The following is a 23743-nucleotide window of genomic DNA, read 5'->3' on the forward strand; positions in this document are numbered from 1 at the left end:
TCACCTGCAGTGGACTGATACTCTAAACATCAGTCTGCTATAGGTGAGTAGTTGCCCGTCCCTTATTTTATGTACTATTACTTGCCATGTACAGTGGTACTTCGATTTTACGTTCTCCGATTTTATGTTTTTCGCCATTCTACACCATAAATTTGTAGTCCCTGTGAAAAACCAATATGGTCAATGATAAAAATTGCACAATTTTAGATTTCTTCCTATTAAGGTTTACCTCGATTGCAAGTTCTTACTCGACGTCTTGCTTGAATTCGTCCCACTTTCTTCCTATTGATATTTGATGTTACTAGACAAATTATAAGTGGCTCAAAAGGCAGATGGTTTACACCATGGGTGGTGACAGAATTAAGAGAATATATTAGATATTTTAGGCCACTGTGGAGAGGGGAGATGTGATAGAGGAAATGCTGATGTAATCCATGATCGGTGTTGCCAACACCACTTGCAGCATTTAGCTATACTGCACAATTATGATGCAAATACTGCTAGGTCGCAGCGGAAAGACAACACAATTAATGTGATGTGTTCAGTACCGAGCCAATATACAATGAAGGGGCCCAGCCACCACCTTTCCTTGTGCCACTTATGTAACACTGTCTCACCTTTTTGCATGTATTTATGATATACTTATTCAGCAATAATATCAATTATCAACCTTTTAAATTCAAACACTGAGTCTTCAAGAATATGCTCAGTCATAATTGAGGAAATGTCACTCATTTCTGGCTAATGAACTTTTATTAGCTGGCGACTTGTTAAGTCATCCAACAGCCAGTGCAACCACCACATCACACTGAAACAAGTAAAATGAGCTCACCTACTGCATGTGTGGAGAGGGGGAGTGGCCCTCAGTGACGGGAATGTAGGTAGGGGTCAAAGTATTTTGTGACGTGCTGAAAATATTCCTTTCGTGCAGATGATGTGCTATGGCAAAGATGTCATATGGAAATAGAACAAGGGTTTTGCAATAGCACATTGTAAAGACTTTTGTGTTCAGATCTGACATGATACAGTTCCAACAACTACATACACTACTGATGTATATACTTTGCACCATGCACACCACACACTGTAGGTTGTAAAGATTGGCAGCACTGACAGGGGGCATGACTTGAAACTGTAGCACCTGAACTTTCTTTCAAATTTACGTTTTGCAGTGTACAGAAATTCACCGAGTTGACTTCCAATAAGCTTGTAATGTCAATTGACATACACATCTGTGATTTTTTTAAAGAACTTATGAAATTCATTAGCACAAATTATTGTATAAACATTGTATTGTACATTTAATTTCCTTCACTTGGAGAGATTTTATACGTAGTATTGGAGAGTACTGCGATTTAATCATATATGCAAGTTACATGTGTTTTTACCCATATTATGCCGAGGGGGGGGGGGGGGGTTAACATTTTCCTCAATTCCACAATTTACCAAATTTTGCCTTTTTTTTAAAGCCTGGGCTGCACAAAAATGTAAAATAGGGGTTTCAGTGCAGTTGACAAATTTTTGGTTCCTAAATCTAGATACTCAAATAATTTGTCAAAAGAATGGCTGTTGAAATATATTTTTAATTTGCTTTTGAATTGGTAAGATCTCTGTATGCCCTCATCCTCCCTAAAGGAGTGTGTTTCACCATGGGCTTGAGTGACCAGTCTTCCCTTCTCAACCTACCTCAAACTCACTCGCTTACTCTGTTTCCAAGAAGCTAGTTAACATGTCACTTTTATGTGTGTCATTGGCAGTAATAAACATTTTACCTCCTGGTGCGCAATTATCTCACATAATTTATCAAAGAAAAATAATTTACAGGTTTTTCCTTTATTTTCCACTGGCTGCTGATTTCCACTGAAATTCCTTTGTATTAAACTTTCAGCTATCCCAGTGATGAAACTGTTGAATATATTTGATGTTTCATCTGGGTTGATATTGTGAACAACGTTATAACTTCAAGTTGAACAAATATATTTCAAGGAAGACGCAATATATGAAAGTCATAGATCAAGTAAACAGAGTAAGACATGTGTACACTTCAACAGTCAAATCATAACTGAGTCTGAGTCTAGCAGCCACTGTCTGGCTGGCTGGCTAGCTGGCTGGCTGGCTGGGCGCTGCTGCTGCAAGGCTGGCAGACAGCGCCGCATGTAGAGGACGCGTGCAACTGTGCGACGGCACTTTGAAATATCGGCGAGTCACAACAATTTTCCCCATTTGAAGTTTTTGCACAGGTCTTGATGGAGGTGGCCTGTTGATTGCTAACGTCCATAGGTGTTGTTTGACTGGCCGTAAAGTCTCAAGGAGGATGCTTGCCGTACGGACGGAAGTGTCCCCGATGATAACAGGTCGAGATAATAGGAGAAGTGGGGGTCAAATCTGCTGGGGCCCCGTGCACCAATCTGCCCGTTGCAGCAAGTCCGGTTGTTATAACAGGAGACATGGGCGATGTGGCCGCGTCCGTAGGAGAAGGAGGCAAGTAGAGTTGCTCCGAAAGATGATGGTCATCTGGTTCCTGCATGGGCACATCTCCTGGTGGCGTCAGTTCTTGTGCTAGCACCGATATTATGGTGAGAGGACTGCGGTGTGACTAATGAGAGATTCCAGTATCCCGAGCGTCAGGTAGAGCCGAAGGTGGCGTAGCGGCATCCGGAACAGGCGTTGCCGGCACATGAGGCCGAAGTTGGTCCAAATGACGCACTGCAACACCCGTGTCTGTCTGGATTTCATACAGGCGTTGCCCACAGTGTCGTAAGATGCGGCCAGGACTCCATTTTCGCCACCTGCCATATCCCCGCACCCATACAAGGTCCTTGGGGGTGAACTGGCCAAGCAAAGGCACCCGCAGCCATGAGGTGGAAGGCCGCAGAAGATGAGGTAGCGTGTGGGGCTGTCGGCCATGTAAGAGCTGAGCCGGGCTGTGGTCGCCCATGGGGGTGAAACAGTAAGAAGCCAGAAATTGGAGAAGCACATCATCAGCAGCAGAAGAAGTCAGGCGTTTCCTCATCTGAGCCTTAAATATGCGGACTAGTCGTTCAGCCTCACCATTTGATTGTGGATGGAACGGAGGGGCTGTGACATGCACGACACCATGACGGGCACAAAAATCCGCAAAATCGGAAGAGGCAAATTGTGGACCATTATCAGTAACAAGAGTAGACAGAAGGCCTTCCAAAGAGAAAGTGCGAGCTAGAGCATTGGTGGTTGCCATGGTGGTAGGCGATGTGCAACGGACAATGAAAGGAAAGTTAGAGTAGGCGTCAATAACAAGAAGCCAATAAGTACCTAAAAAGGTCCCACAAAGTCAGCATGAATACGCTCCCAAGGCTTCTCAGGCGAAGGCCACAGTGACAAAGATGACTTCGGGGCGGCGGCCTGTGACGCACAAGGGCTGCAGGCAGCAACCATGTGTGCGATTTCAGAGTCGATGCTGGGCCAGTACACATGACGGTGCGCCAGAGATTTTGTGCAAGACACCCCAGTGCCCTTGGTGAAGGAGGCGCAAGACCGAAGCACGCAAAGACACAGGTACCACAACACACGGCGAAGCATTTTCGATGGAAAAAGAGGATAACAAAGCAAAGCGTAGTAGTTCCGGAACAGATCAGAAGTCTTAGTGGATGGACAATCATGCCAACCCTTCTGAATACAGTGTAATACCCAGGAGAGGGTAGGGTCAGAACCCGTAGCAGCCGCCAGCCGGTCCCCGGTGATGGGGAACCTGTCCACAACTCGCTGCTCGGCAAAATCCAGGTGGAAACACAAAAGTTCATCCCTATCGAATGCCAGATCAGGACCCATGGGAAGGCGAGACAGTGCATCAGCATTCACATGTTGAACAGTCGGCCAGAAATGAATCTCATAATTGAAACGAGACAAGTAAAGAGCCCAACGCTGGAGGCAGTGAGCAGCCTTGTCAGGAAGTGACGCTGATGGATGAAACAATGAAACAAGTGGTTTGTGATCCTTAACAAGATGAAATTTGGATCCATAGAGAAAAACACCAAACTTATGAAGAGCATAAATAATGGCCAAAACTTCTTTTTCAATTTGAGAATATTTTCGTTGGGAATCCGTGATCGTTTTGGAGGCATAAACAATGGGTTGTTCAGAACCATCAGGAAAACAGTGCACAAGGACTGTGCCGACCCCGTATTGAGAGGTGTCCATGGCAAGAACAAGGCCAATAAGTAGCCAGGCACAGGGCCTGATTCAGCATAGTCTTCAATTTCTGGAAAGCCGCATTGCATGACGTGGACCAGTGAAAAGGCACGTTTTTATGCAGCAGGTGATGCAATGGCTGAACCACCGAAGCAGCAGACGGTAAAAACTTGTGATAGTATGCTATTTTCCCCAAGAAGGCCTGCAGTTCCTTAACAGATGTAGGGTGAGGAAGGCCATCGATCACAGCGACAGTTTGCTGATGCGGACGAATACCATCCCGAGAGACTTCTAACCCCCAAGTACATTATAGATGCCTGAAAAAATTTTGATTTCTGAAGATCACACTTAAGACCGGCAGTCTGTAAGACATGAAAAAGTGTGCGGAGATTTTGAAGATGTTCGTCAGTGGTGGAGCCAGTGACAACAATGTCACCCTGGTAATTTATACACCCAGGGAAGTGAGCAATAATTGTTCCAAGAATCGCCGAAAGAAAGCAGGGGCACTGGCAATCATTGGTATTGACAGAGGACGAAAGGCATGTTAAGGACCAGAAACTGCCGGGAAGCAGCGTCGAGAGGAAGTTGATGATAAGCTTCTGACAGGTCAAGTTTAGAAAAATACTGGCCTCCACAAGTTTAGTGAACAATTCTTCAGGTCAAGGCAAAGGGTAAGTGTCGATAAGGCATTGAGCATTTACAGTGGCTTTGAAATCACCACAGAGATGAATATCACCATTTGGCTTAGCAACGACGACGACAGGAGAGAACCAGTCACAGGAAGTGACAGGAAGGTAGACCCCTGAAACAGTCAGATGATCCAGCTTCCATTTGACCTGATCATGAAGGGCCACAGGAATGGGGCGAGCCCAAAAAAATTAGCCCAAGCAGTGGGTTTGAGCGTGATATGAGCTTCAAAGTCGTTTGCACGGCCTAACCAAGGAGAAAAAAGGGACAAAAATGTCGTCGACAAGGTGTCCAATTGAGCATAAGGAATAGCATCAGAGGCGATATTGACAGTGTCATCTATGGAGAACACAAAAACGCGAAAGGCATCGAAACCAAAAAGATTCTCCGCGTTACTATGGTTGACAACAAATACGGGAACAGTGCGAATGACAGATTTGTAAGATACCTCAGCATCAAATTGTCTCAAAAGAGAAATAATCTGTTTATCATAAGTCCGTAATTGCCTAGTGACAGGTGACAGGATTGGAGAACCCAACTGAAGATACGTCTGAGAATTGACGATAGTGGCAGCAGAACCAGTATCCACCTACATGCGAACATCTCGACCAAGTATTTGGACAGTGAGGAATAACTTCCTTGAAAGGGAAGAAGTACAATTGACAGACAACACAGAATCAGCGTCATTTTCATGAACATCATTTATGCGGTCGGATTTGCAAACAGATGACACATGACTCTTTCTTCTTCTTCTTCTTCTTCTTCTTCTTCTTCTTCTTCCTTTTTTTTTTTTTCTTTTTTTTTTTTCGACACACGGCCTAACGTTGTGGACTATCTTCTCATGAATGTTTTGTAAAACACTGCGGATATGAGGGAAGTTGCCGTGGGTTTTGCTGCAGTTTCTTAGAGGTTTGTTTACGGTTAGGCTGAGGCTGCACTTGGGAGCTTACTGTGGCCACGTCGGCCGGTGGGGACATGCCACACGCTTCGTCAACATCGCACAGAGGTTGTATTTCCCCGACGTTGCCCCATGCCTCTATTTGAACTGCAGCGGTGTGAGAAATTTCAAAAGACTGAGCGACGGATAGGACTTCATCTAGAGTCTGATTTGCCAACTGATGGGCACATTGCCTAACTTCTTTGTCGGGCGCCGATCGGATAATAGCGTTCAGTACCATGGAAACGGCGTAGGATTCTTCGTGAACTTCAGTACCAAATTTACACTTTCTACTGAGGCCATGATGTTCAGCAGCCCAAGCGTGATACGATTGATTCAGTTGTTTTTGACAACGATAATCAGACCAGTCTTCTGCCATCTCGTCGTAAGGAGGAAGAGGAGGTAGAGACAACGACAAGAGACACCCCGCATTTGATGCCGCAACAAAATCGCGAATCGCATTCGTGAGAAGTGTTTGCTGTTCTATGAGACCTTGCAATAGTTGCTCTAAAGTAGCCATGGAAACATGTGGGTCAATGATGGAAAAGAAAAATCCCGTCCTCGTCGCCAAGGAAGACGCAATACATAAAAATCACAGATTAAGTAAACAGAGTAAGACGTGAGTACACTTCAACAGTCAAATCATAACTGAGTCCGAGTCTAGCGGCCACAGGCCGGCTGGCCGCTTAGGTGGCGCTGCTGCTGCATGGCTGACAGACAGCGCTGCATGTAGAGGACGCGCGTAACTGCACGGTGGCACTTTGAAAGATCAGCGAGTCACAACAAACAAGACAATATTCTCACTCCTTTATTTATTTTTAGCCATTTTATTTTTTATGATGTCCCCACAGTTTTTATATGGGGACTCTGAAAGTAAGTTACACATGGCATCCCACACTAAGACCATTGTGCACAAGAGAGGCACACTGTCATAAAACAGAGTTTTCTGTGGACACAGTTCTGCTGCAGTGCAAGTAACAGGTATATCTCAGTGTGCTATCTTAATACGTGGCAACAGGAAACATACACCAAAGTTTACATACACAGGACAATGTGAGTCTCGTGGGCCAGTCTAAACTGCACACAGATTCACCGGGAATTTCTGGCAGTGTACACACCAAATGCCATGTCGTATCCAACCATAATGAAATGGTGCAAACAATTTGACAAAGACAGCATAATGTAGGTGATTATCTTCTCGGCAAGCTGAAAGAACATATGCGAGGGAAAGAGATTTACCAAAGATAAGGATGTTCATAGAATGGTTCTCAAATGGCTTTGCAACCAAGGAATGGATTGCTATCATCGAGAAACTGAACTCTTGGTAGAATGTTCTGACTGCTGTTTAAAAGTAATTGGTGAGTATGTTGGAAAATAGTGTGGTGTATTTGTGTCACTTTGAAGTGCAGAGTGGCATTCAAGGACAGTTACTTGGTCTGATATAATAAGTAACTTACTTTCTGTAGTTCCCTTGAACTGTATTAACACAATTTTTATTTATACATTATTGTGGCTTCTTTTAGCTTGTTTAATGACTATTATAAAAGTTTTGTAAATTTTTTATAGTCAGTGGGCATATTTACTGTGATATTTTCCTTGCAGATTTGGTGCAGTGCCCTCTCTCTCCTTTTTTTCCCTTCAAAAAGTTATAATTTACTTCGTTATCCAGCTGTATTTACCATTTGCAAAGACAACGCACTATCAAAAGCCTGCACCAGTTTTCCCACTCAGGAGTAAGCTCTAATTTTCTGAGGGGTAATAACTAAAGTTCAGTTGTGTTTTGGATGCGAATATAAATTATTTTTAAAGGAGCATTACTATTATCACTATTTCATAAGGCTGGTTACTGATTACATTTTGTTCAAATAGTAGAATTAGAGCATGAGACAATGTGGTACAGATTACAGGTACAGAAAGAAATGTATAAGCCCACTACACACACATTTTGTATCACGCATCTACAACAAAGTTGAGACACATACATCACATATGCTTAAATACATCATGAAAGTACCTTTTCCAAGTTATAGGTACCAAAAGAACATAAACTGGTTTATTATTCACTTCTCAACAATTAAAGAATTAACCGACAGCACAACAGTAACTACGTAATGACAACTACAGTGCTGTAGGGCCTAAATTGTGTTGTTGTTATTCTAATTACTGCTAGGGGCAGACATGAAGCATTGACAGCTTGCAGCCTTCGAACTACTGTCAGTTCAGAAGTAAAGAGACCTGTAATCAAGTGATATATTAACAGTAGGCCTAAATATAGTGCACACATTTTATCTTGGTTGATTTCACATGGGGAGGGGGCAGTTTACATGATATGGGTGAAGCAACTGTTGCTAAGGAGAGGAATGGTGTAGAGGAAGAATGATTTGTAACAAGTGTCCACCCCCAATATGGATAAGTTAGACTTCTTTTCTGGGGAGGAGTTGTAGGTAGCACTAGCAAATGCATTGAGGACTGGTTCATCATTCTATTAAAAAAATGTCAGGAATAGGCAGTACCAACTGCCTTACTAACTAATTAGTTTCTAGTCAAATGAAGCACCCACAAAACATGAGGAGACCTCCTGGGGGGGTGCAACGAGTTATGAGCTTATACTTTGCCTGCTTATGGTGTGGGTAGGCACCTATCACACCCTAAAATTGTAGATGCCGATGCGGCCTCGTTTTTGAAATATTGCCTGTTAAAGTTTGGGCAGCTCTTTATATACAGAAAAGTTTCACAATTGTCGCAAGTGAGCAAGTAGCCGAGTAGCAAGTAAGTGAGACTCCCGTCCAGGCGACCCTGGTTCAAGACCCATCTATGCTACTTCTGTTTTCTTTATGTTTTTACAAATGCTTGTTTTAATTTATAATTACTCATGAAAATTTTTGCAAGGAATTGATTAAAAATAGTTACAAGCCTCTATAAATCAAAATTACAAATTGTATGTCATATTTTGTTTAAATCTTTTGCATTTTTTTTTATTTTAACAGGAAATTAACTGTAATTAAAACATTGGCATACTTAAATTTGCCTATTTACCTGAGACTTGAGAGAAGTTGTTAAAATATTTCTTCGAAAATAGTCATAAGCCCGTCATACAAATGTTGGGACAGGGTCCTATAAAATTTTATACCTCTCAGATCGTTGACGCGTTGTCGCGCCTAATCCTGTTAATGGTCCGTGACTGTGTGCAGACGTTTTATTCTTTAAAATGGAGCAAAGTGCAAGTTGTTCACGAGTTGTCAGTGAGTGCAATTTTGACAATATTGAACATTCGGTGGAAGACCAAGGAGGTCTTTTGTGGGCTCCACTTAACAATGAAGAACAGCAGGAGTTAACAGATGCAATGCATTGTCTACGGCAGTTACTTATCAAAAATAATTTTACACTGGAATCAGTGAGCCCCAACATCAGCAAACGATCTTTATTAGTCGGCAGAGAAATGTTCAAACGATTTCTAGACATGTACAGGACTATGACATTCACGGACCAAGAAGTGTTATTTTCCGACAATGAAAGGGGTTGAGAGTCCTTCCGAAGCAAGCTACGACGAAAGCTACGGAAAAAATGAAAAATATAAATAATACCTATTTCTTTGGATTCTACTGAAGAAGATGATGCAGATGAGTGGACCAGAATCCCGTATGCTGTGAAAGTCAAGGTACGTGGAGATTGCAAAACTTCGGCCAACATGGTCATTGAATACGTTACCAAAACATTCAACGAGATTATTGAAAAGCAAAACCCAGTTTTCAATGTGGAGATTCCAAATCACAGTAGGATGGGTGCGAAATGATAAACTGGAAGTAATCAAGTCGTATGTTTAGGGCCGGTTTATCAAGGCGAGAGACCAGAGCGCAGGCCTCGTAACAATACGGATGCTCTAACAGTGGACAATGGCTGCTGCTTTTCAATTTCTGGATGGAAATTTTGACTTGAAAGTGTCGGAGTCTTGGGTTCGTCGCTTCAAATCAATGGATCGGATATCTCAATGGCATGTAACACAATATCTCAGCGAGAAAGACAAGAGAACTTTGGACGAGCTTCTGGAAATCGCTCTGAAATATCAGCAGCAAACGAGCAATATAATCACGAGATTCAACCCTGAGATATCATAAATACAGATCAAACAGGACACAAATATAAAATAAGCAGCATGCGCTCTTGGTCCCACAAAGGGAGAAAAAGTCACCGAAATTGCTGTGGGATAAATAACTAAATTGACGCACTCACATACCCTACTGCGCAATATGCAATCACATTGTCCAGAAAACTGCTGCCTGAGGTATTTGTTTGCCTGCAAGATGTGACTGGAATGTTCGGCCCCACAGACCGAAAAGACGTCGATGGATACATGGAAAATTATCAGAATGTTCACATCACATCGACAAAGTCCGGAAAACTGCATAAACAAACGTACGAAGAGTTTTTTGGATGAAGTAATTCAACCATACGTGGAAAATAATTCCTCTACATCGTTGACTCTTGGGGTGGGTAAATCTCCATGGACTTACTTCAAAGCCGGCCGGAGTGGCCGAGCAGTACTAGGTGCTACAGTCTGGAACCGCGCAACTGCTACGGTTGCAGGTTCAAATCCCGCCTCAGGCATGGATGTGTGTGATGTCCTTAGGTTAGTTAGGTTTAATTAGTTCTAAGCTGTAGAAAAGTGATGACCTCAGAAGTTAAGTCTCATAGTGCTCAGAGCTATTTGATCCATTTTGAACTTGCATGAAATGAAATTCACAAATAAAGATGGCCTACCAACTTGTACTCTTATCAGTGATACCACCGTGATGTACACCGTTTTGACAGCCATGAGATGTATATTTTAATCGCCAAGTAAAGAACGACACTTGCCACTTTCAAAACGCTCCGTACCTATTGCAACACAATGTAGAAATCACATCCAGGGAGGAAATAGCAAAAATCCATTCGCTGGTACATGACGAACTGCAGGCTCCGATATACAAAAATATGATAAGGTACGTGAATAAAGCATTATTTTCAATTTTCGGATAGGTTGCTTGGATTTTCAGATATGCTACAAGTTCATCGTTAACATTGTTACAGATATGCCTGGCGTGCTGTGAAGCTAGATCCATCGCAGAAAGAAGTATTCCATAACATAAATGCAGTGGCGTTTCCGGTGGACTTGAGAAAATATAGATGCGATTACAACAAAAATGAATGTGCATTTGTACAATGTTCGTGGTGTCGAAAGTACAAATGTTTTGATTGTTTTTATAACAAGTATCATCCGTCAGAATGTACTCGTCAAAATATAGGAAATACCAATTAACTTTCCATTAAATGAAATATATTTTTAATCCCTCATTCGTTGGTATTTTTTTTAACATTCCCTACTTCAACAGAACAAAATTAAAAATCCAACAAAAAAATTGAACAATAATAAAATATTTCAAGAAATTACATTACAGTTAATTTCCTGTTATATATATAAGAGGGAAACATTCCACATGGGAAAAATATATCTAAAACAAAGATGATGTGACTTACCAAACGAAAGTGCTGGCAGATCGATAGGCACACAAACAAACACAAACATACACACAAAATTCAAGCTTTCGCAACCAACAGTTGCTTCGTCAGGAAAGAGGGAAGGAGAGGGAAAGACGAAAGGATGTGGGTTTTAAGGGAGAGGGTAAGGAGTCATTCCAATCCCGGGAGCGGAAAGACTTACCTTAGGGGGGAGAAAAGGACAGGTATACATTCTCTCTCTCTCTCTCTCTCTCTCTCTCTCTCTCTCTCTCTCTCTCACACACACACACACACACACACACACACACACACACACACACACAAGCAGACATATTTAAAGGCAAAGAGTTTGGGCAGAGATGTCAGTCGAGACGGAAGTGCAGAGGCAAAGATGTTGAATGACAGGTGAGGTATGAGTGGCGGCAACTTGAAATTAGCAGAGATTGAGACCTGGTGGATAACAGGAAGGGAGGATATATTGCAGGGCAAGTACCCATCTCCAGAGTCCGGATAGGTTGGTGTTGGTGGGAAGTATCCTGATAACCCAGACGGTGTAACACTGTGCCAAGATGTGCTGGCCGTGCACCAAGGCATGTTTAGCCACAGGGTGATCCTTATTACCAACAAACACTGTCTGCCTGTGTCCATTCATGCGAATGGACAGTTTGTTGCTGGTCATTCCCACATAGAATGTGTCACAGTGTAGGCAGGTCAGTTGGTAAATCACGTGGGTGCTCTCACATGTGGCTCTGCCATTGATTGTGTATGCCTTCCGGGTTACAGGACTGGAGTAGGTGGTGGTGGGAGGGTGCATGGGACAGGTTTTACGCCGGGGGGCAGTTACAAAGGTAGGAGCCAGAGGGTAGGGAAGGTGGTTTGGGGATTTCAGAGGGATGAACCAAGACGTTACGAAGTTTAGGTGGATGGCAGAAAGACACTCTTGGTGGAGTGGGGAGGATTTCATGAAGGATGGATCTCATTTCAGGGCAGGTTTTGAGGAAGTTGTATCCCTACTGGAGAGCCACATTCAGAGTCTGATCCAGTCCTGGGAAGTATCCTGTCACAAGTGGGGCACTTTTGGGGTTCTTCTGTGGGAGGTTCTGTGTTTGAGGGGATGAGGAAGTGGCTCTGGTTATTTGTTTCTGTACCAGGTCGAGAGGGTAGCTGCGGGATGTGAAAGTTGTTTTCAGGTTGTTGGTGTAATGGTTCAGGGATTCAGGACTGGAGCAGATTCGTTTGCCACGAAGGCCTAGGCTGTAGTGAAGGGACCGTTTGATATGAAATGGGTGGCAGCTGTCATAATGGAGGTACTGTTGCTTGCTGGCGGGTTTGATGTGGATGGATGTGTGAAGCTGGCCATTGGACAGATGGAGGTCAACGTCAAGGAAAGTGGCATGGGATTTGGAGTAGGAACAGGTGAATCTGATGGAACCAAAGGAGTTGAGGTTGGAGAGGAAATTCTGGAGTTGTTCTTCACTGTGAGTCCATATCATGAAGATGTCATCAATAAATCTGTACCAAACTTTGGGTTGGCAGGCCTGGGTAACCAAGAACTCCTTTGGTTCCATCAGATTCACCTGGTCCTACTCCAAATTCCTTGCCACTTTCCTTGACGTTGACGTCCATCTGTCATATGGCCAGCTTCACACGACCGGCCACATCAAACCCACCAACAAGCAACAGTACCTCCATTATGACAGCTGCCGCCCACTCCATATCAAACGGTCCCTTCCCTACAGCCTAGGTCTTCATGGCAAACGAATCTACTCCAGTCCGGAATCACTGAACCATTACACCAACAACCTAAAAACAGCTTTCGCATCCCACAACTACCCTCCCGACCTAGTACAGAAGCAAATTACCAAAGCCACTTCGTCAACCCCTCAAACCCAGAACCTCCCACAGAAGAACCCCAAAAGTGCCCCACTTGTGACAGGATATTTTCTGGGACTGGATCAGACTCTGAATGTGGCTCTCCAACTGGAATACGACTTCTTCAAATCCTTCCCTGAAATGAGATCCATCCTTCATTAAATTCTCCCCACTCCACCAAGAGTGTCTTTCCGCCGTCCACCTAACCTTTGTAACCTCTTGGTTCATCCCTATAAAATCCCCAAACCACCTTCCCTACCCTCTGGATCCAACCCTTGTAACCACCCCCGGTGTAAAACCTGTCCCATGCACCCTGCCACCACCACCTACTTCAGTCCTGTAACCTGGAAGGTGTACACGATCAAAAGCAGAGCCACGTGTGAAAGCACCCACGTGATTTACCAACTGACCTGCCTACATTGTGAAGCTTTCTATGTGGGAGTGGCCAGCGACAAACTGTCCATTTATATGAAGACAGTAACTGTTCTCGAAAGAACAGAATACTGTTGATGACCGTGCAGCTTTTCCCTGGAATAAATTATGACTAACTGAAACCCTCAGCTGCCGACAAGTGTTGTTGATATACCTCGATGTGGACAGCTGAAAATGTGTGCCCCGGCCGGGACTCGAACCCGGGATCTCCTGCTTACATGGCAGACGCTCTATCCATCTGAGCCACCGAGGACACAGAGGAATAGTATGACTGCAGGGACTTATCCCTTGCACGCTCCCCATGAGACTCACATTCCCAACTGTCCACAATTCTACATATGTAATGTACCTTATAGACATTTGCCCATTCACTCATTACTTGCACAAGCTTTGGCGATTCCCGTAATAGTTTGGGCAACCTGTGCGCATTCGCACAGACGAAAGTCAATGGCTTTGTAGCCTTTAACTATATATATATGAAGACAGTAATTGTTCTCGAAAGAACAGAATACCGGGTTCGAATCTCGGTCGTGGCACACATTTTCAGCTGTCCACATCGAGGTATATCAACACCACCTGTTGGCAGCTGAAGGTTTCAGTTAGTCATCATTTAAACTGTCCATTCGCATGAATGGACACAGGCAGACAGTGTTTGTTGGTAATGAGGATCACCCTGTGGCTAAACATGCCTTGGTGCACGGCCAGCACATCTTGGCACAGTGTTACACCGTCCAGGTTATCTGGATACTTCCCACTAACACCAACCTGTCAGAACTCCGGAGATGGGAACTTGCCCTTCAGTATATCCTCTCTTCTCGTTACCCACCAGGCGTCAACCTCCACTATTTCAAGTTGCCGCTGCTCATACCTCACCTGTCATTCAACAACATCTTTGGCTCTGTACTTCCGCCTCGACTGACATCTCTGCCCAAACTCTTTGCCTTTACAAATGTCTGTGTGTGTGTGTGTGTGTGTGTGTGTGTGTGTGTGTGTGTGCGCGCGCGCGCGCACACATGCATGAGTGTATACCTGTCCTTTTTCCCCCAAAGTAAGTCTTTCCGCTCCCGGGATTGGAATGACTCCTTACCCTCTCCCTTAAAACCCACATCCTTTCGTCTTTCCCTCTCCTTCCCTTTTTTTTTCTGATGAAGTAACCGTTGGTTGTGAAAGCTTAAATTTTGCGTGTATGTTTGTGTGTCTATCGAGATGCCAGCACTTTCATTTGGTAAGTCACATTATCTTTGTTTTTAGATATGTTTTTCCCATGTGGAATGTTTCCCGACTGAAACAAAATTCAATTTGTAATTTTAATTCATAGAGGCTTGTAATGCTTTTTAATCAATTCCTTGCAAATATTTCATGATTAATTATAAATTAAAACAAGCATTTGAAAAAACAAAAAGAAAACAAAAGTAGCATAGATGGGTCTCGAACCAAGGTCACCTAGATGGGAGTCTCGCTCGCTTCTTACTCAGCTACTCGCTCACTTGCCACAATAGTGAATCTTTTCTGTATATAAAGAGCTGCCCAAACTTTAACAGCCAATATTTCCAAAACGAGGCCGCACTGGCACCTACAATTTTAGGGTGTGCTAGGTGCTTACCCACACTATAAGCAGGCGAAGTGGGAGCTCGTAACTCGATGCACCTCCCAGAAGGTCCGAGTGAGGCAGCATTGGATTCTATCCTTGATGTTATTCATTCTGTACTGTGAGCAAGCACTAATGGAAAATGAATAAAAATGTAGAGTGGGCATTAAAGTTCAAGGAGAATAAATAAAAACTTTGAGGTTTGCCGATGACGTAATTCTCTCAGAAAGACCATAGGAGTTGGAAGAGCTAATTGAATGGAATGGACAATGTCTTGAAAGGAGGATATAAGATGAACAAAAGCAAAATGAAGATAATGGATAGCAGTCAAATTAAATCAGATGATGCTGAGGAAATTAGATTAGGAAATGAGACACTTAAAGTAGTAAAGAGTTTTGATATTTGGGAAGCACAATAACTGATGATGGTTGAAGTAGAGAGGATATAAAATGTAGACTGGCAATGGCAAGGAAAGCGTTTCTGAAGAAGAGAAATCTGTTAACATTGAGTATAGATTTAAGTGTCAGGAAGTCTTTAATGAAAGTATTTGCATCGAGTGTAGCCTTGTATGGAACTGGAACATGGACGGTAAATAGTTTTGACAAGAATAGAACCGAAACTTTTGAAATGTGGTGCTCCAGAAGAATGCTGACGATTAGATGAGTAGATCATGTACTTAATGAGGAGGTACTGAATAGAATCGGGGAGAAGAGGAATTTGTGGCACAACTTGACTAGAAGAAGGGATTGGTTGGTAGGACATGTTCCAAGGCATCAAGGGATCAATTTAGTATTGGAGGCTGCGCGAAGGGTAAAAATCGTAGAGGGAGACCAAGAGACGAATACGCTAAGCACATTCAGAAGGATGTAGGTTGCTTTAGTTACTTTGAGATGAAGAAGCTCGCACAGGATTGAGTAGTATGGAGAGCTGCATCAAACCAGTCTCTGGACTGAAGACTACTACAACAATTTTCAGCTACTTAATTTTTGCTGATTGATTCCAAATCAGCTGAGAAGATCTACAAAATTAATAACCTTCAAACCAGTCTCATTGCTCATTTTACTTGTTAAGTATTATTTTATGCCCTTATCACCATTATCATCCTACAAAAGTGATGGACTTCGTACTTTACCATTCTGTAATATGATCAGTGGAGTGAACTTGTCACATAATCAAGTAATATATATGATTATAAACTAATATAAATGGCTTCACCAAGGTGACAATGCCTTTGAAGTCTGAGAATAAACTGTTGGATGAGAAATATATAAATGAAATGTGAAAAAGATAAACGTTTTCAAGTTTAAGAATCAAACGCACAAACAAAACAACAGCTGAAGCAGCAAGCTGCAGCAAACATTCTACAGCAGCTTTCTACTAATTGCTTACCAGAACTTGATGTTACTTGGTGACAGCAGGATACCCCTGTACAAGAATCAAATGTCTCAAGCATTTTCGGCTGAAGGATTTGGGCCAGAGTCAACAAAAAGCCTTTTCTGGGCAGCCAAGGCTACTTATACCTGTTAACAGTAAGCACCACAATGGTCTTCTCCTAATCAGAATAAGGAAAGCCATTCTGTACACTTTGTGTAACTTGTGAACAATCATCAAGAAGTGAGAGATAGTTTCTGAGAGCAACATAACACTCAAGAGACAGTTAGCTGCTTAGTTTTCCCCTTTCAAAGGATGATGATGATGACGATGACGGTGGTGGCGACGACGACAGTGATGATGAATGTGGGGCACTCAACAGCACAGTCATCATTGTCCTTACTATGTGTCAGGATGCCAATCTCATGGTGGTGGTGTTAGAGGACACACACCTTACAAAAACAATACTTATCATTCATGACTCAGAACCATCATTGGTTCCTTTCAGACAATGATACAAATGATGGAAACATCTTGAATTTGTGTCTCATCAAACAAATGATTTGTAAAATTGTGTCCAACATAAAATGAAATGAAAAACAGCCCGGTGCATCTGTAACCATGGTGAAACGTGTCTTAAGTTGTGGTATACAGTAATTAAATGTAGGGCTCCTCTCAGAACAAGACAGAAATAAACTGTGCATTAAATTTTGCCTTATGGATGATAGGGAATAGAAGAATATACATGACAATTTCTGGGACTGCCAAATCAACCTTAACTAGTCCATTGATTAAATATGTAAATGGTCAATTTCTGATATATGAGAACATAAGTTTTTCAGAATTACATGCTGAGGTTAAAAGAAATCTTAGATTTAATGAAAGTTACATGGCGGATCCCCTTCGATTTTATATAGTTTATGTGAAAGCATATAATATGAATCAACATACTCTGAGACTTGTCCATTAGCTAATATAAGTTTTCCAAATTTACTTTGCTGCTTTAGTTTTTCTGACACACACACACACACACACACACACACACACACACACACACACACACACCACATAGTAAAGTTAGTATACTAGACCACCACTTTGTATGTCACATTTATGCATGGTAAACATACCTGAGACAGGTATTTTCTAAAATAGTTATACTACCAAGCACAGGTTGCTACAACAACGACCAACAGGAAACTGTTAATGTGGGCGCCAATGGTATAAGCACCATTGTTTGACATCTGTTATTTCTAACCTGTTGAAGATGTCCAATGTAAGGCAAGCTAACGTCACACCAGTCTTTACTTGGAAAAAGTTTCCTTTCCGCTGAAGTGTAGCTTTTAATGTGATTGTACCAACGAGTTACATGTTCTAAATTATTTGGGAGTGAGGATACACGTTCGAAAATTTGAAGATCAGCCTGAGTCGGTGAATAGCCGCATATATAGCTGTACAGAGACAGATGCGAGTCAAGCAATCTTAAAGCATCATCCATCACCAAAATCTACCATGCCCGTCACCAACACTGGAAGAGAAAAAAAAATGAAGCTCAGTTAAGTTTAACACCCTAGACTGACAAGTGCTTTTTACAGCATGCTACACGATATAAACGTTATACACATACATTGACAACGTTCTAAATGGGTGTCCGTTAAAAGCTAATCGTATCTATGAGATAGACGGAGGTAGCTTCAACTAATTTATCCACTGAATTTAGATTAAAAGCTGCGGTAACTCATATGATCCACTGGCAACGCATCACTTGTAACAGATGTTTTGTAAAGGTTACACTTCAAGGGTAGCTTTCTAACGAAGTTACAGTTTCTGCACATAGTACTCAATCTATACAAAGGTAATTTCCATGCATTATTCATTTTCATTTACCTTACCACTTTTTGTGTTTCCCTTTCGGAAACTAATACACGTGCTTCCTCCAACAGTATGCGAATCTGTTTTGTTTCCAAGAACGGTGTGACGGATGGTGGTAACACTGTGAGGCCTGGTGTTTACTTCATTTGCATGTTGTGGGACTTGTGGGATACGTGAGTCTTGTAAACTGAGTAAGCAGTTCTCAAGAAGCGGCGGCAGTGTGGTTTTAAGTGAGCAAGTATGTTATATCCCGTATTTCTGACTTCTTTACAAATACCATACTATAAGTTACTTTACAATTTTTTTGTGATATCATGACGTTTTACGAGAAATGTTGTAATTGATCTTTCTCTAGACTCCGTTCAGATTCTGCAGAGGGGCGCTATACCTGTTTTTCGGAATTCATTGACACCATCAGTTATGCATTTAGAGCCACAGGTAAAGCGAAAAGCTATAAGCTTGAATGGCTAAGAGCGGAGTTGATGTGAGAGTCCAAAGTACGACGGTTACTGAAGCGCTTGATTAGATAGCATTGACTTTTAGACCCTGTAAATTTGCAGAGAATTCAGTGCGCAGTATTCCTCGTACAGCTTACTTTCGGTATTAGGTCGTACATAAGTATTCGTGTTAATTCACAAATCGAGACGTAATTTCGGTTTTATTAGGGAATGTAAATTGGGGTATGTGATGTTTTGTGATCCCAATCATTTACAATTGTCCCAATTTCAGTAATTCCTTACGAATAATGCTGCTCCAACATTTCATCTTACTGTCTATAAATTTAGATAACATATTCTCCATATCTGTAATATACTGTCACAGTTTTTCATAATACAGTTAGCCCACGAACAATATATCTTGCCCTTTTCTTCTCTAATAGTTGTGATTTTACAGGGAAGAATATGTCTAGTTATTCCCATATGACGATGACATATTTGATTCCCATATGACGATGAAATATTTAAATTTCCCCACCACTACTTGCAGTTAGTCTTTGTGATTTCACCTCACTTCGTACTTGTTTGTAATGTGATTATCTGGCTTCCAGAAGATTGTTAAATGTATTATTTGGGTTATTTTAAAGACAAGGGTGGGCGTACAGGGCTTTTTAATAGAATTACTCCTCTTCAAAGGATTATCTTTTACTCTGATTTGTCATTGTTTGTTAATCTGTATGACAATGAAAAACAAATCTCTTTTTTCTAGGTAGTCACCAGCGATGGGCTCACTCCTCTATAGTTTGGTTTCAAAAATTAAAGCCTCACCAGTTTCACATTTACTTCTTGTCATAACATTTCTGGTATCTGGGCTGGTAGTTAATTTGGCTCAGTTGATACTGTATTTTGGAGTCCGCCCTTTCAGCAAATATTATTTTCGCAAACTGAACTATTATGTGGCATACTCACTTTATTGCCGTAAGTATTCAGCATTTTATCTTCTTTTACCACAGCATTGTTGTTAACTTAAACTATAGTAAGTCAAACTTTACCATAAGATGACAAACCTTTTATCAAACCAGCCGACATACTGAATTTTCAATTTGATTTCAACATTTGTTGTATAATCATAAAACAATGTTAGTCATTTTACTTTCTGTAAATATTTGTTACATTGACTTTTCGGCATTTCCAGATACACATGAAACAATAATTTGAAACCCAGTAGCATGTAACATTAGGGACTAATATTTCCATTTATTGGAAAATTGAGATTAACCTGTGTTTGTGAAGCATCAAAATTGATTGGCAAAATTTTGCTCTGACTTATTATTTACATGTACCTACTGTAAAACAATATTTTGCATATTATTTATGGTTTTTATCAATCTCATATGCATGGGTTACTGTTTCATTTAAACCATTAAAAGCCAAAACTAATTACATGTTGGTATAAAATTTGAATTTTTGGTAAAATCGGAAATAAGATGTAAAAGTAGGTTACTGCAGTGACAAACATTAAATCTTGGACTACACTACACATCAATCTGTTATAGAAATTTAATTTTTGTGTCGAGATTTGGTGGTTTTACCAGTTTACAACCAGATTGTCACATTCCAATCTAACTTAGGTCTTTGGCCTAAGTGGGAGAGCAGCACTCACTTTTCAAAAGAGGTCCCACAGACATACGTTAGTAACGCCCAAAAGCATGACTGGTTAAAATGCAATGACATTGTGCAAAATGCAAAACACATGAACCTGTAGTAAGAAAGGAGGAATTGGGAGTATAAACATAAGAATAGATTCAGATTGTTAGAAAGTAGCGAGTAAAGCACTTATGAGTAGTTGACAACCGAATATTAGCAAAAAGTGATCAGTGTTGAATTATGAGGTGATCAATAAGTAATACAAAACTTTTTTCTCAAAGCAGGTTGGTTTTATTTGTAATTCCAATACTCCCTATTGTCCTCCAGTCTTGTGGATACAAAACCAACATAATCTCCGCTCTGGTCTTACCCTACCTTACTGGGAGGGCCTATATGCCCACAAGGTACCACTATACCGGTTGACGTCAGAGCAGACATCTTGCTGCAACAATAACCTCCCATCACCCACAACTGCTTCCTGTGGAGTGCATTCTTCATTGGGCCAAACAGATGGAAATTGGAAGATGAAATAGCGGGACTGTAGGATGGATGAGGAAGAACAGTCCAATGAAGTTTTGTGAGGTTTTCTTCAGTGTGCAGGTCTGTGTGAGGCACTGTGTTATCATGGAGAAGTTTATTTGCATTTTTGTGGCGCACACACATTGCAGTCATTTCTTCAATTTACTGAAGGTAGTACAGTATACTTCAGAATTGATTGTTCCATCATGAGGTTGGACATCAAATAGAATATCCCTGTCAGAGTCCCAGACGACCATTGTCATGGCTTCACCGGCAGAGGGTGCAGTTTTGAACTTTTTCTTCGTAGGAGAGATGGTGTGATGCCACTCCATGGCTAGCTGTTTTGTTTCCAATTCGAAGTGATGAACCTGTGTGTCCATTGCATGTGGTGATGATCGACAAAAAATTGTCACAATCAGCCTCATAACACGCAGGCAGTTCCATACATATGGTCCTTCATTGCTGTTTATTGGTTGCTGCTAGGCGGCGAGAAATACATCAGGCACACACCTTTTGAGTACCCCAGCTGGTGGATGAGTGTGTCAATACTACCAACAGAAACATCCAGTTGAGCAATGAGGTGTTTGTGATCCATTGGCACATTGAATGTGTCCATACCAACATTGCAGCTGATTGTGGCTGGCCGGCATGCAGGAGACCGGAGAGGTCACGTAACCTACTTATGGTGATGACAGGCGCATCACCCAATGACTCGCTGTGCTTTTTTCACTGCCAAGTCTTTGTAGACATTCTCCAAGTGCCTATGAAGATCTGTGATGCTCTAGTTTTCTCCCCAAAGAAACTCTATGGCATTTCCCTGCTTGGAATGCACCACCATTGCAGAAGCCGTTTTGAAGGCTGTGTATAGCACTGCCACCTATTGGAACTTCATGAAGCTATAGGGGTCCCCCAAGGGGCCTCACAGCTCTTTTAGGGGTCCATGTGTCGCGTACACAGGTCCCTGAGTTATTGGAGTCTCTTCTTTTCCGGGGTCCTTTACTTTCCCCTTCCTTCTCATTCCCTGTCCTTATTCCTTTCCCTTTGCCCCTCCCTTTGCCTCTTTTGATGTTCTTATTTATGTACAATGTTGGTTCCTGTGCTGTGAACATCTCGTGCAAGCCCAGGAGTGAGTGCCCATCAAGGTGGCACAGTAGTTAGCACACTAAATTTGCATTTGAGACAACAATGGTAACCCTTGTTTGGCCATTGTGATTTAGGTTTTCCGTGATTTCCCTAAATCACTTAAGGCAAATTCCGAGATGGTTCGTTTGAAGGGCACGGCTGCCTTCCTTCCCTATCCATTCCCAATCCGATGGGACTAATCTGGAATGATGTGGCATTCATTTCATCTGGCACATCCAGAGATACCCTAAGGACCATCCTGTAGACATTGGCACTTTCATCCTGGCATGTGAGGGGGGGATACCCTGCCCGAGAAGGTCAAGGTAATGGTTCATAGATGTGAAGTCAAACCATACATTCCACCTCCCATGTGTTGCTTCTAGTTCTGCCACATGTTCTTGGGAGTCAATGCCACTCCAATATTTGGTGACTCTTCATGTGGGGAACTCTAGCACCTCACCACCTGACTGTATGAAGTGCTCTGGTCTCCATTCTCCTCACTCGCCTGAGTGTTCAGTGTATAGAAAGGAAAAAAGACTTTAGAAAATAAAGATCCTTGACTGTCTCAACTACTTTGAGGCCCAGAAGAAGTTTGACAGACCTCACTCTGTGCATCTCTCCTCTACCCTTGCCTCAGTTCCATCTTTCCCTCCTCCCCCCCCCCCTCCTCCTCCTCATTGCCATCTTGTCCTCTTCACTTTCCTCCCTTCCCCTCCTGTCCCTTTCCTCCAAGGAAACACTCCTCCGCCAGGGAAAGCATCCCGAATCATACCCTGTTTATATATATGCCACCCCATCCTCATCAGTGACGACCACTGGCCTGGTGACATGACCTCCCCTCAGCTTCTATATGTCTACCCTGCACTCTAGACACACGATAATCCAGTGGAATTGCAATGGATACTACAATCACCTATCGGAAGTACAACAACTTGTTTGCTCGTATTCTGCATTCAGTCTTGCTCTACAAGAAACGCATTCTATGACAACCACTCGCCAATGTTTCGTGGTTATCGGGTATTTTGTGGGAACTTTGCCAGCCTCAGGCCATCATCTGGAGGGGGCTGCACTTTGGTTTGCACAGATGTCATTAGTGACTGGATACCCCTTTATATCAACCTGGAAGCAATAGCACTGAGAGGGCGAATGACCCCAGCAATCATCATTTGCAATGTCTACCTCCCTCCCGGTAGGCTACTTCCTTCTGTTGACCTGCCTGACGTAATACAGCAACTCCCACTCCCATACCTCCTACTTGGGGTCTTCAGTGCACACCTCACCCTGTAGGGGAGTGACACTTTGATGGGTAAGGGTGTTCTTATTGATCAGCTTCTTAGACTTTGTTTTGTATCTCCTCAATGAAAATTCCCCTACCCACTTCAGTGCTTCTGATGGTTCGTTTTCTTCTATCAATCTCACAATCTCCTCCCCTGTTCTTGTGATTTCCCTATGTTGGTCACCTCATGCCGATCTTTGTGACAGTGACTACTTTCCGGAGATTCTATCATTCCCCTGCCATCATCAGGTCACCACGTTGGACATTTCACAGGGCCAGTTGGTCTTGATATACATCTGCTGAGAACTATGACACCTCTC

At 42.3% G+C, this 23743-nt stretch overlaps 2 protein-coding genes and 1 non-coding gene across 8 annotated transcripts in view; 1 reads left to right on the top strand and 2 right to left on the bottom strand.

Annotated features, from left to right (window-relative positions):
• Nucleotides 1-18542, bottom strand: part of LOC126285404 (tyrosine--tRNA ligase, cytoplasmic) — a 103007-nt gene extending 84465 nt beyond the window's left edge. The window contains exons 1-2 of one of the 5 annotated variants that reach the window (XM_049984750.1): nt 18443-18542; nt 17809-18078 (exon numbers count right to left, since the gene is read on the bottom strand). In XM_049984750.1, the coding sequence (XP_049840707.1) occupies nt 17809-18048 (240 nt within the window). In that variant the 5' untranslated portion in view covers nt 18049-18078; nt 18443-18542. Of the gene's footprint in view, nt 1-17808; nt 18079-18177; nt 18320-18437 lie in introns of those variants that run through there. The other 4 variants (XM_049984751.1, XM_049984753.1, XM_049984752.1 and 1 more) reach the window with 4 other exon arrangements.
• On the bottom strand, nt 13771-13844 carry Trnat-ugu (transfer RNA threonine (anticodon UGU)). Its single transcript has one exon. It is a non-coding gene; the product is annotated as a tRNA-Thr (tRNA).
• Nucleotides 18543-18574: 32 nt separating the features above from the next.
• Nucleotides 18575-23743, top strand: part of LOC126285405 (1-acyl-sn-glycerol-3-phosphate acyltransferase gamma-like) — a 74695-nt gene continuing 69526 nt past the window's right edge. Inside the window, exons 1-2 of one of the 2 annotated variants that reach the window (XM_049984756.1) lie at nt 18575-18660; nt 19629-19837. In XM_049984756.1, coding sequence (XP_049840713.1) covers nt 19642-19837 — 196 coding nt within the window. In that variant the 5' untranslated portion in view covers nt 18575-18660; nt 19629-19641. Of the gene's footprint in view, nt 18661-18873; nt 19103-19628; nt 19838-23743 lie in introns of those variants that run through there. The other variant, XM_049984755.1, reaches the window with a different exon arrangement.

The sequence above is a fragment of the Schistocerca gregaria genome, chromosome 8 (genome assembly GCF_023897955.1).
Source record: "Schistocerca gregaria isolate iqSchGreg1 chromosome 8, iqSchGreg1.2, whole genome shotgun sequence".
Taxonomy (NCBI): Eukaryota; Metazoa; Arthropoda; class Insecta; order Orthoptera; family Acrididae; genus Schistocerca; species Schistocerca gregaria.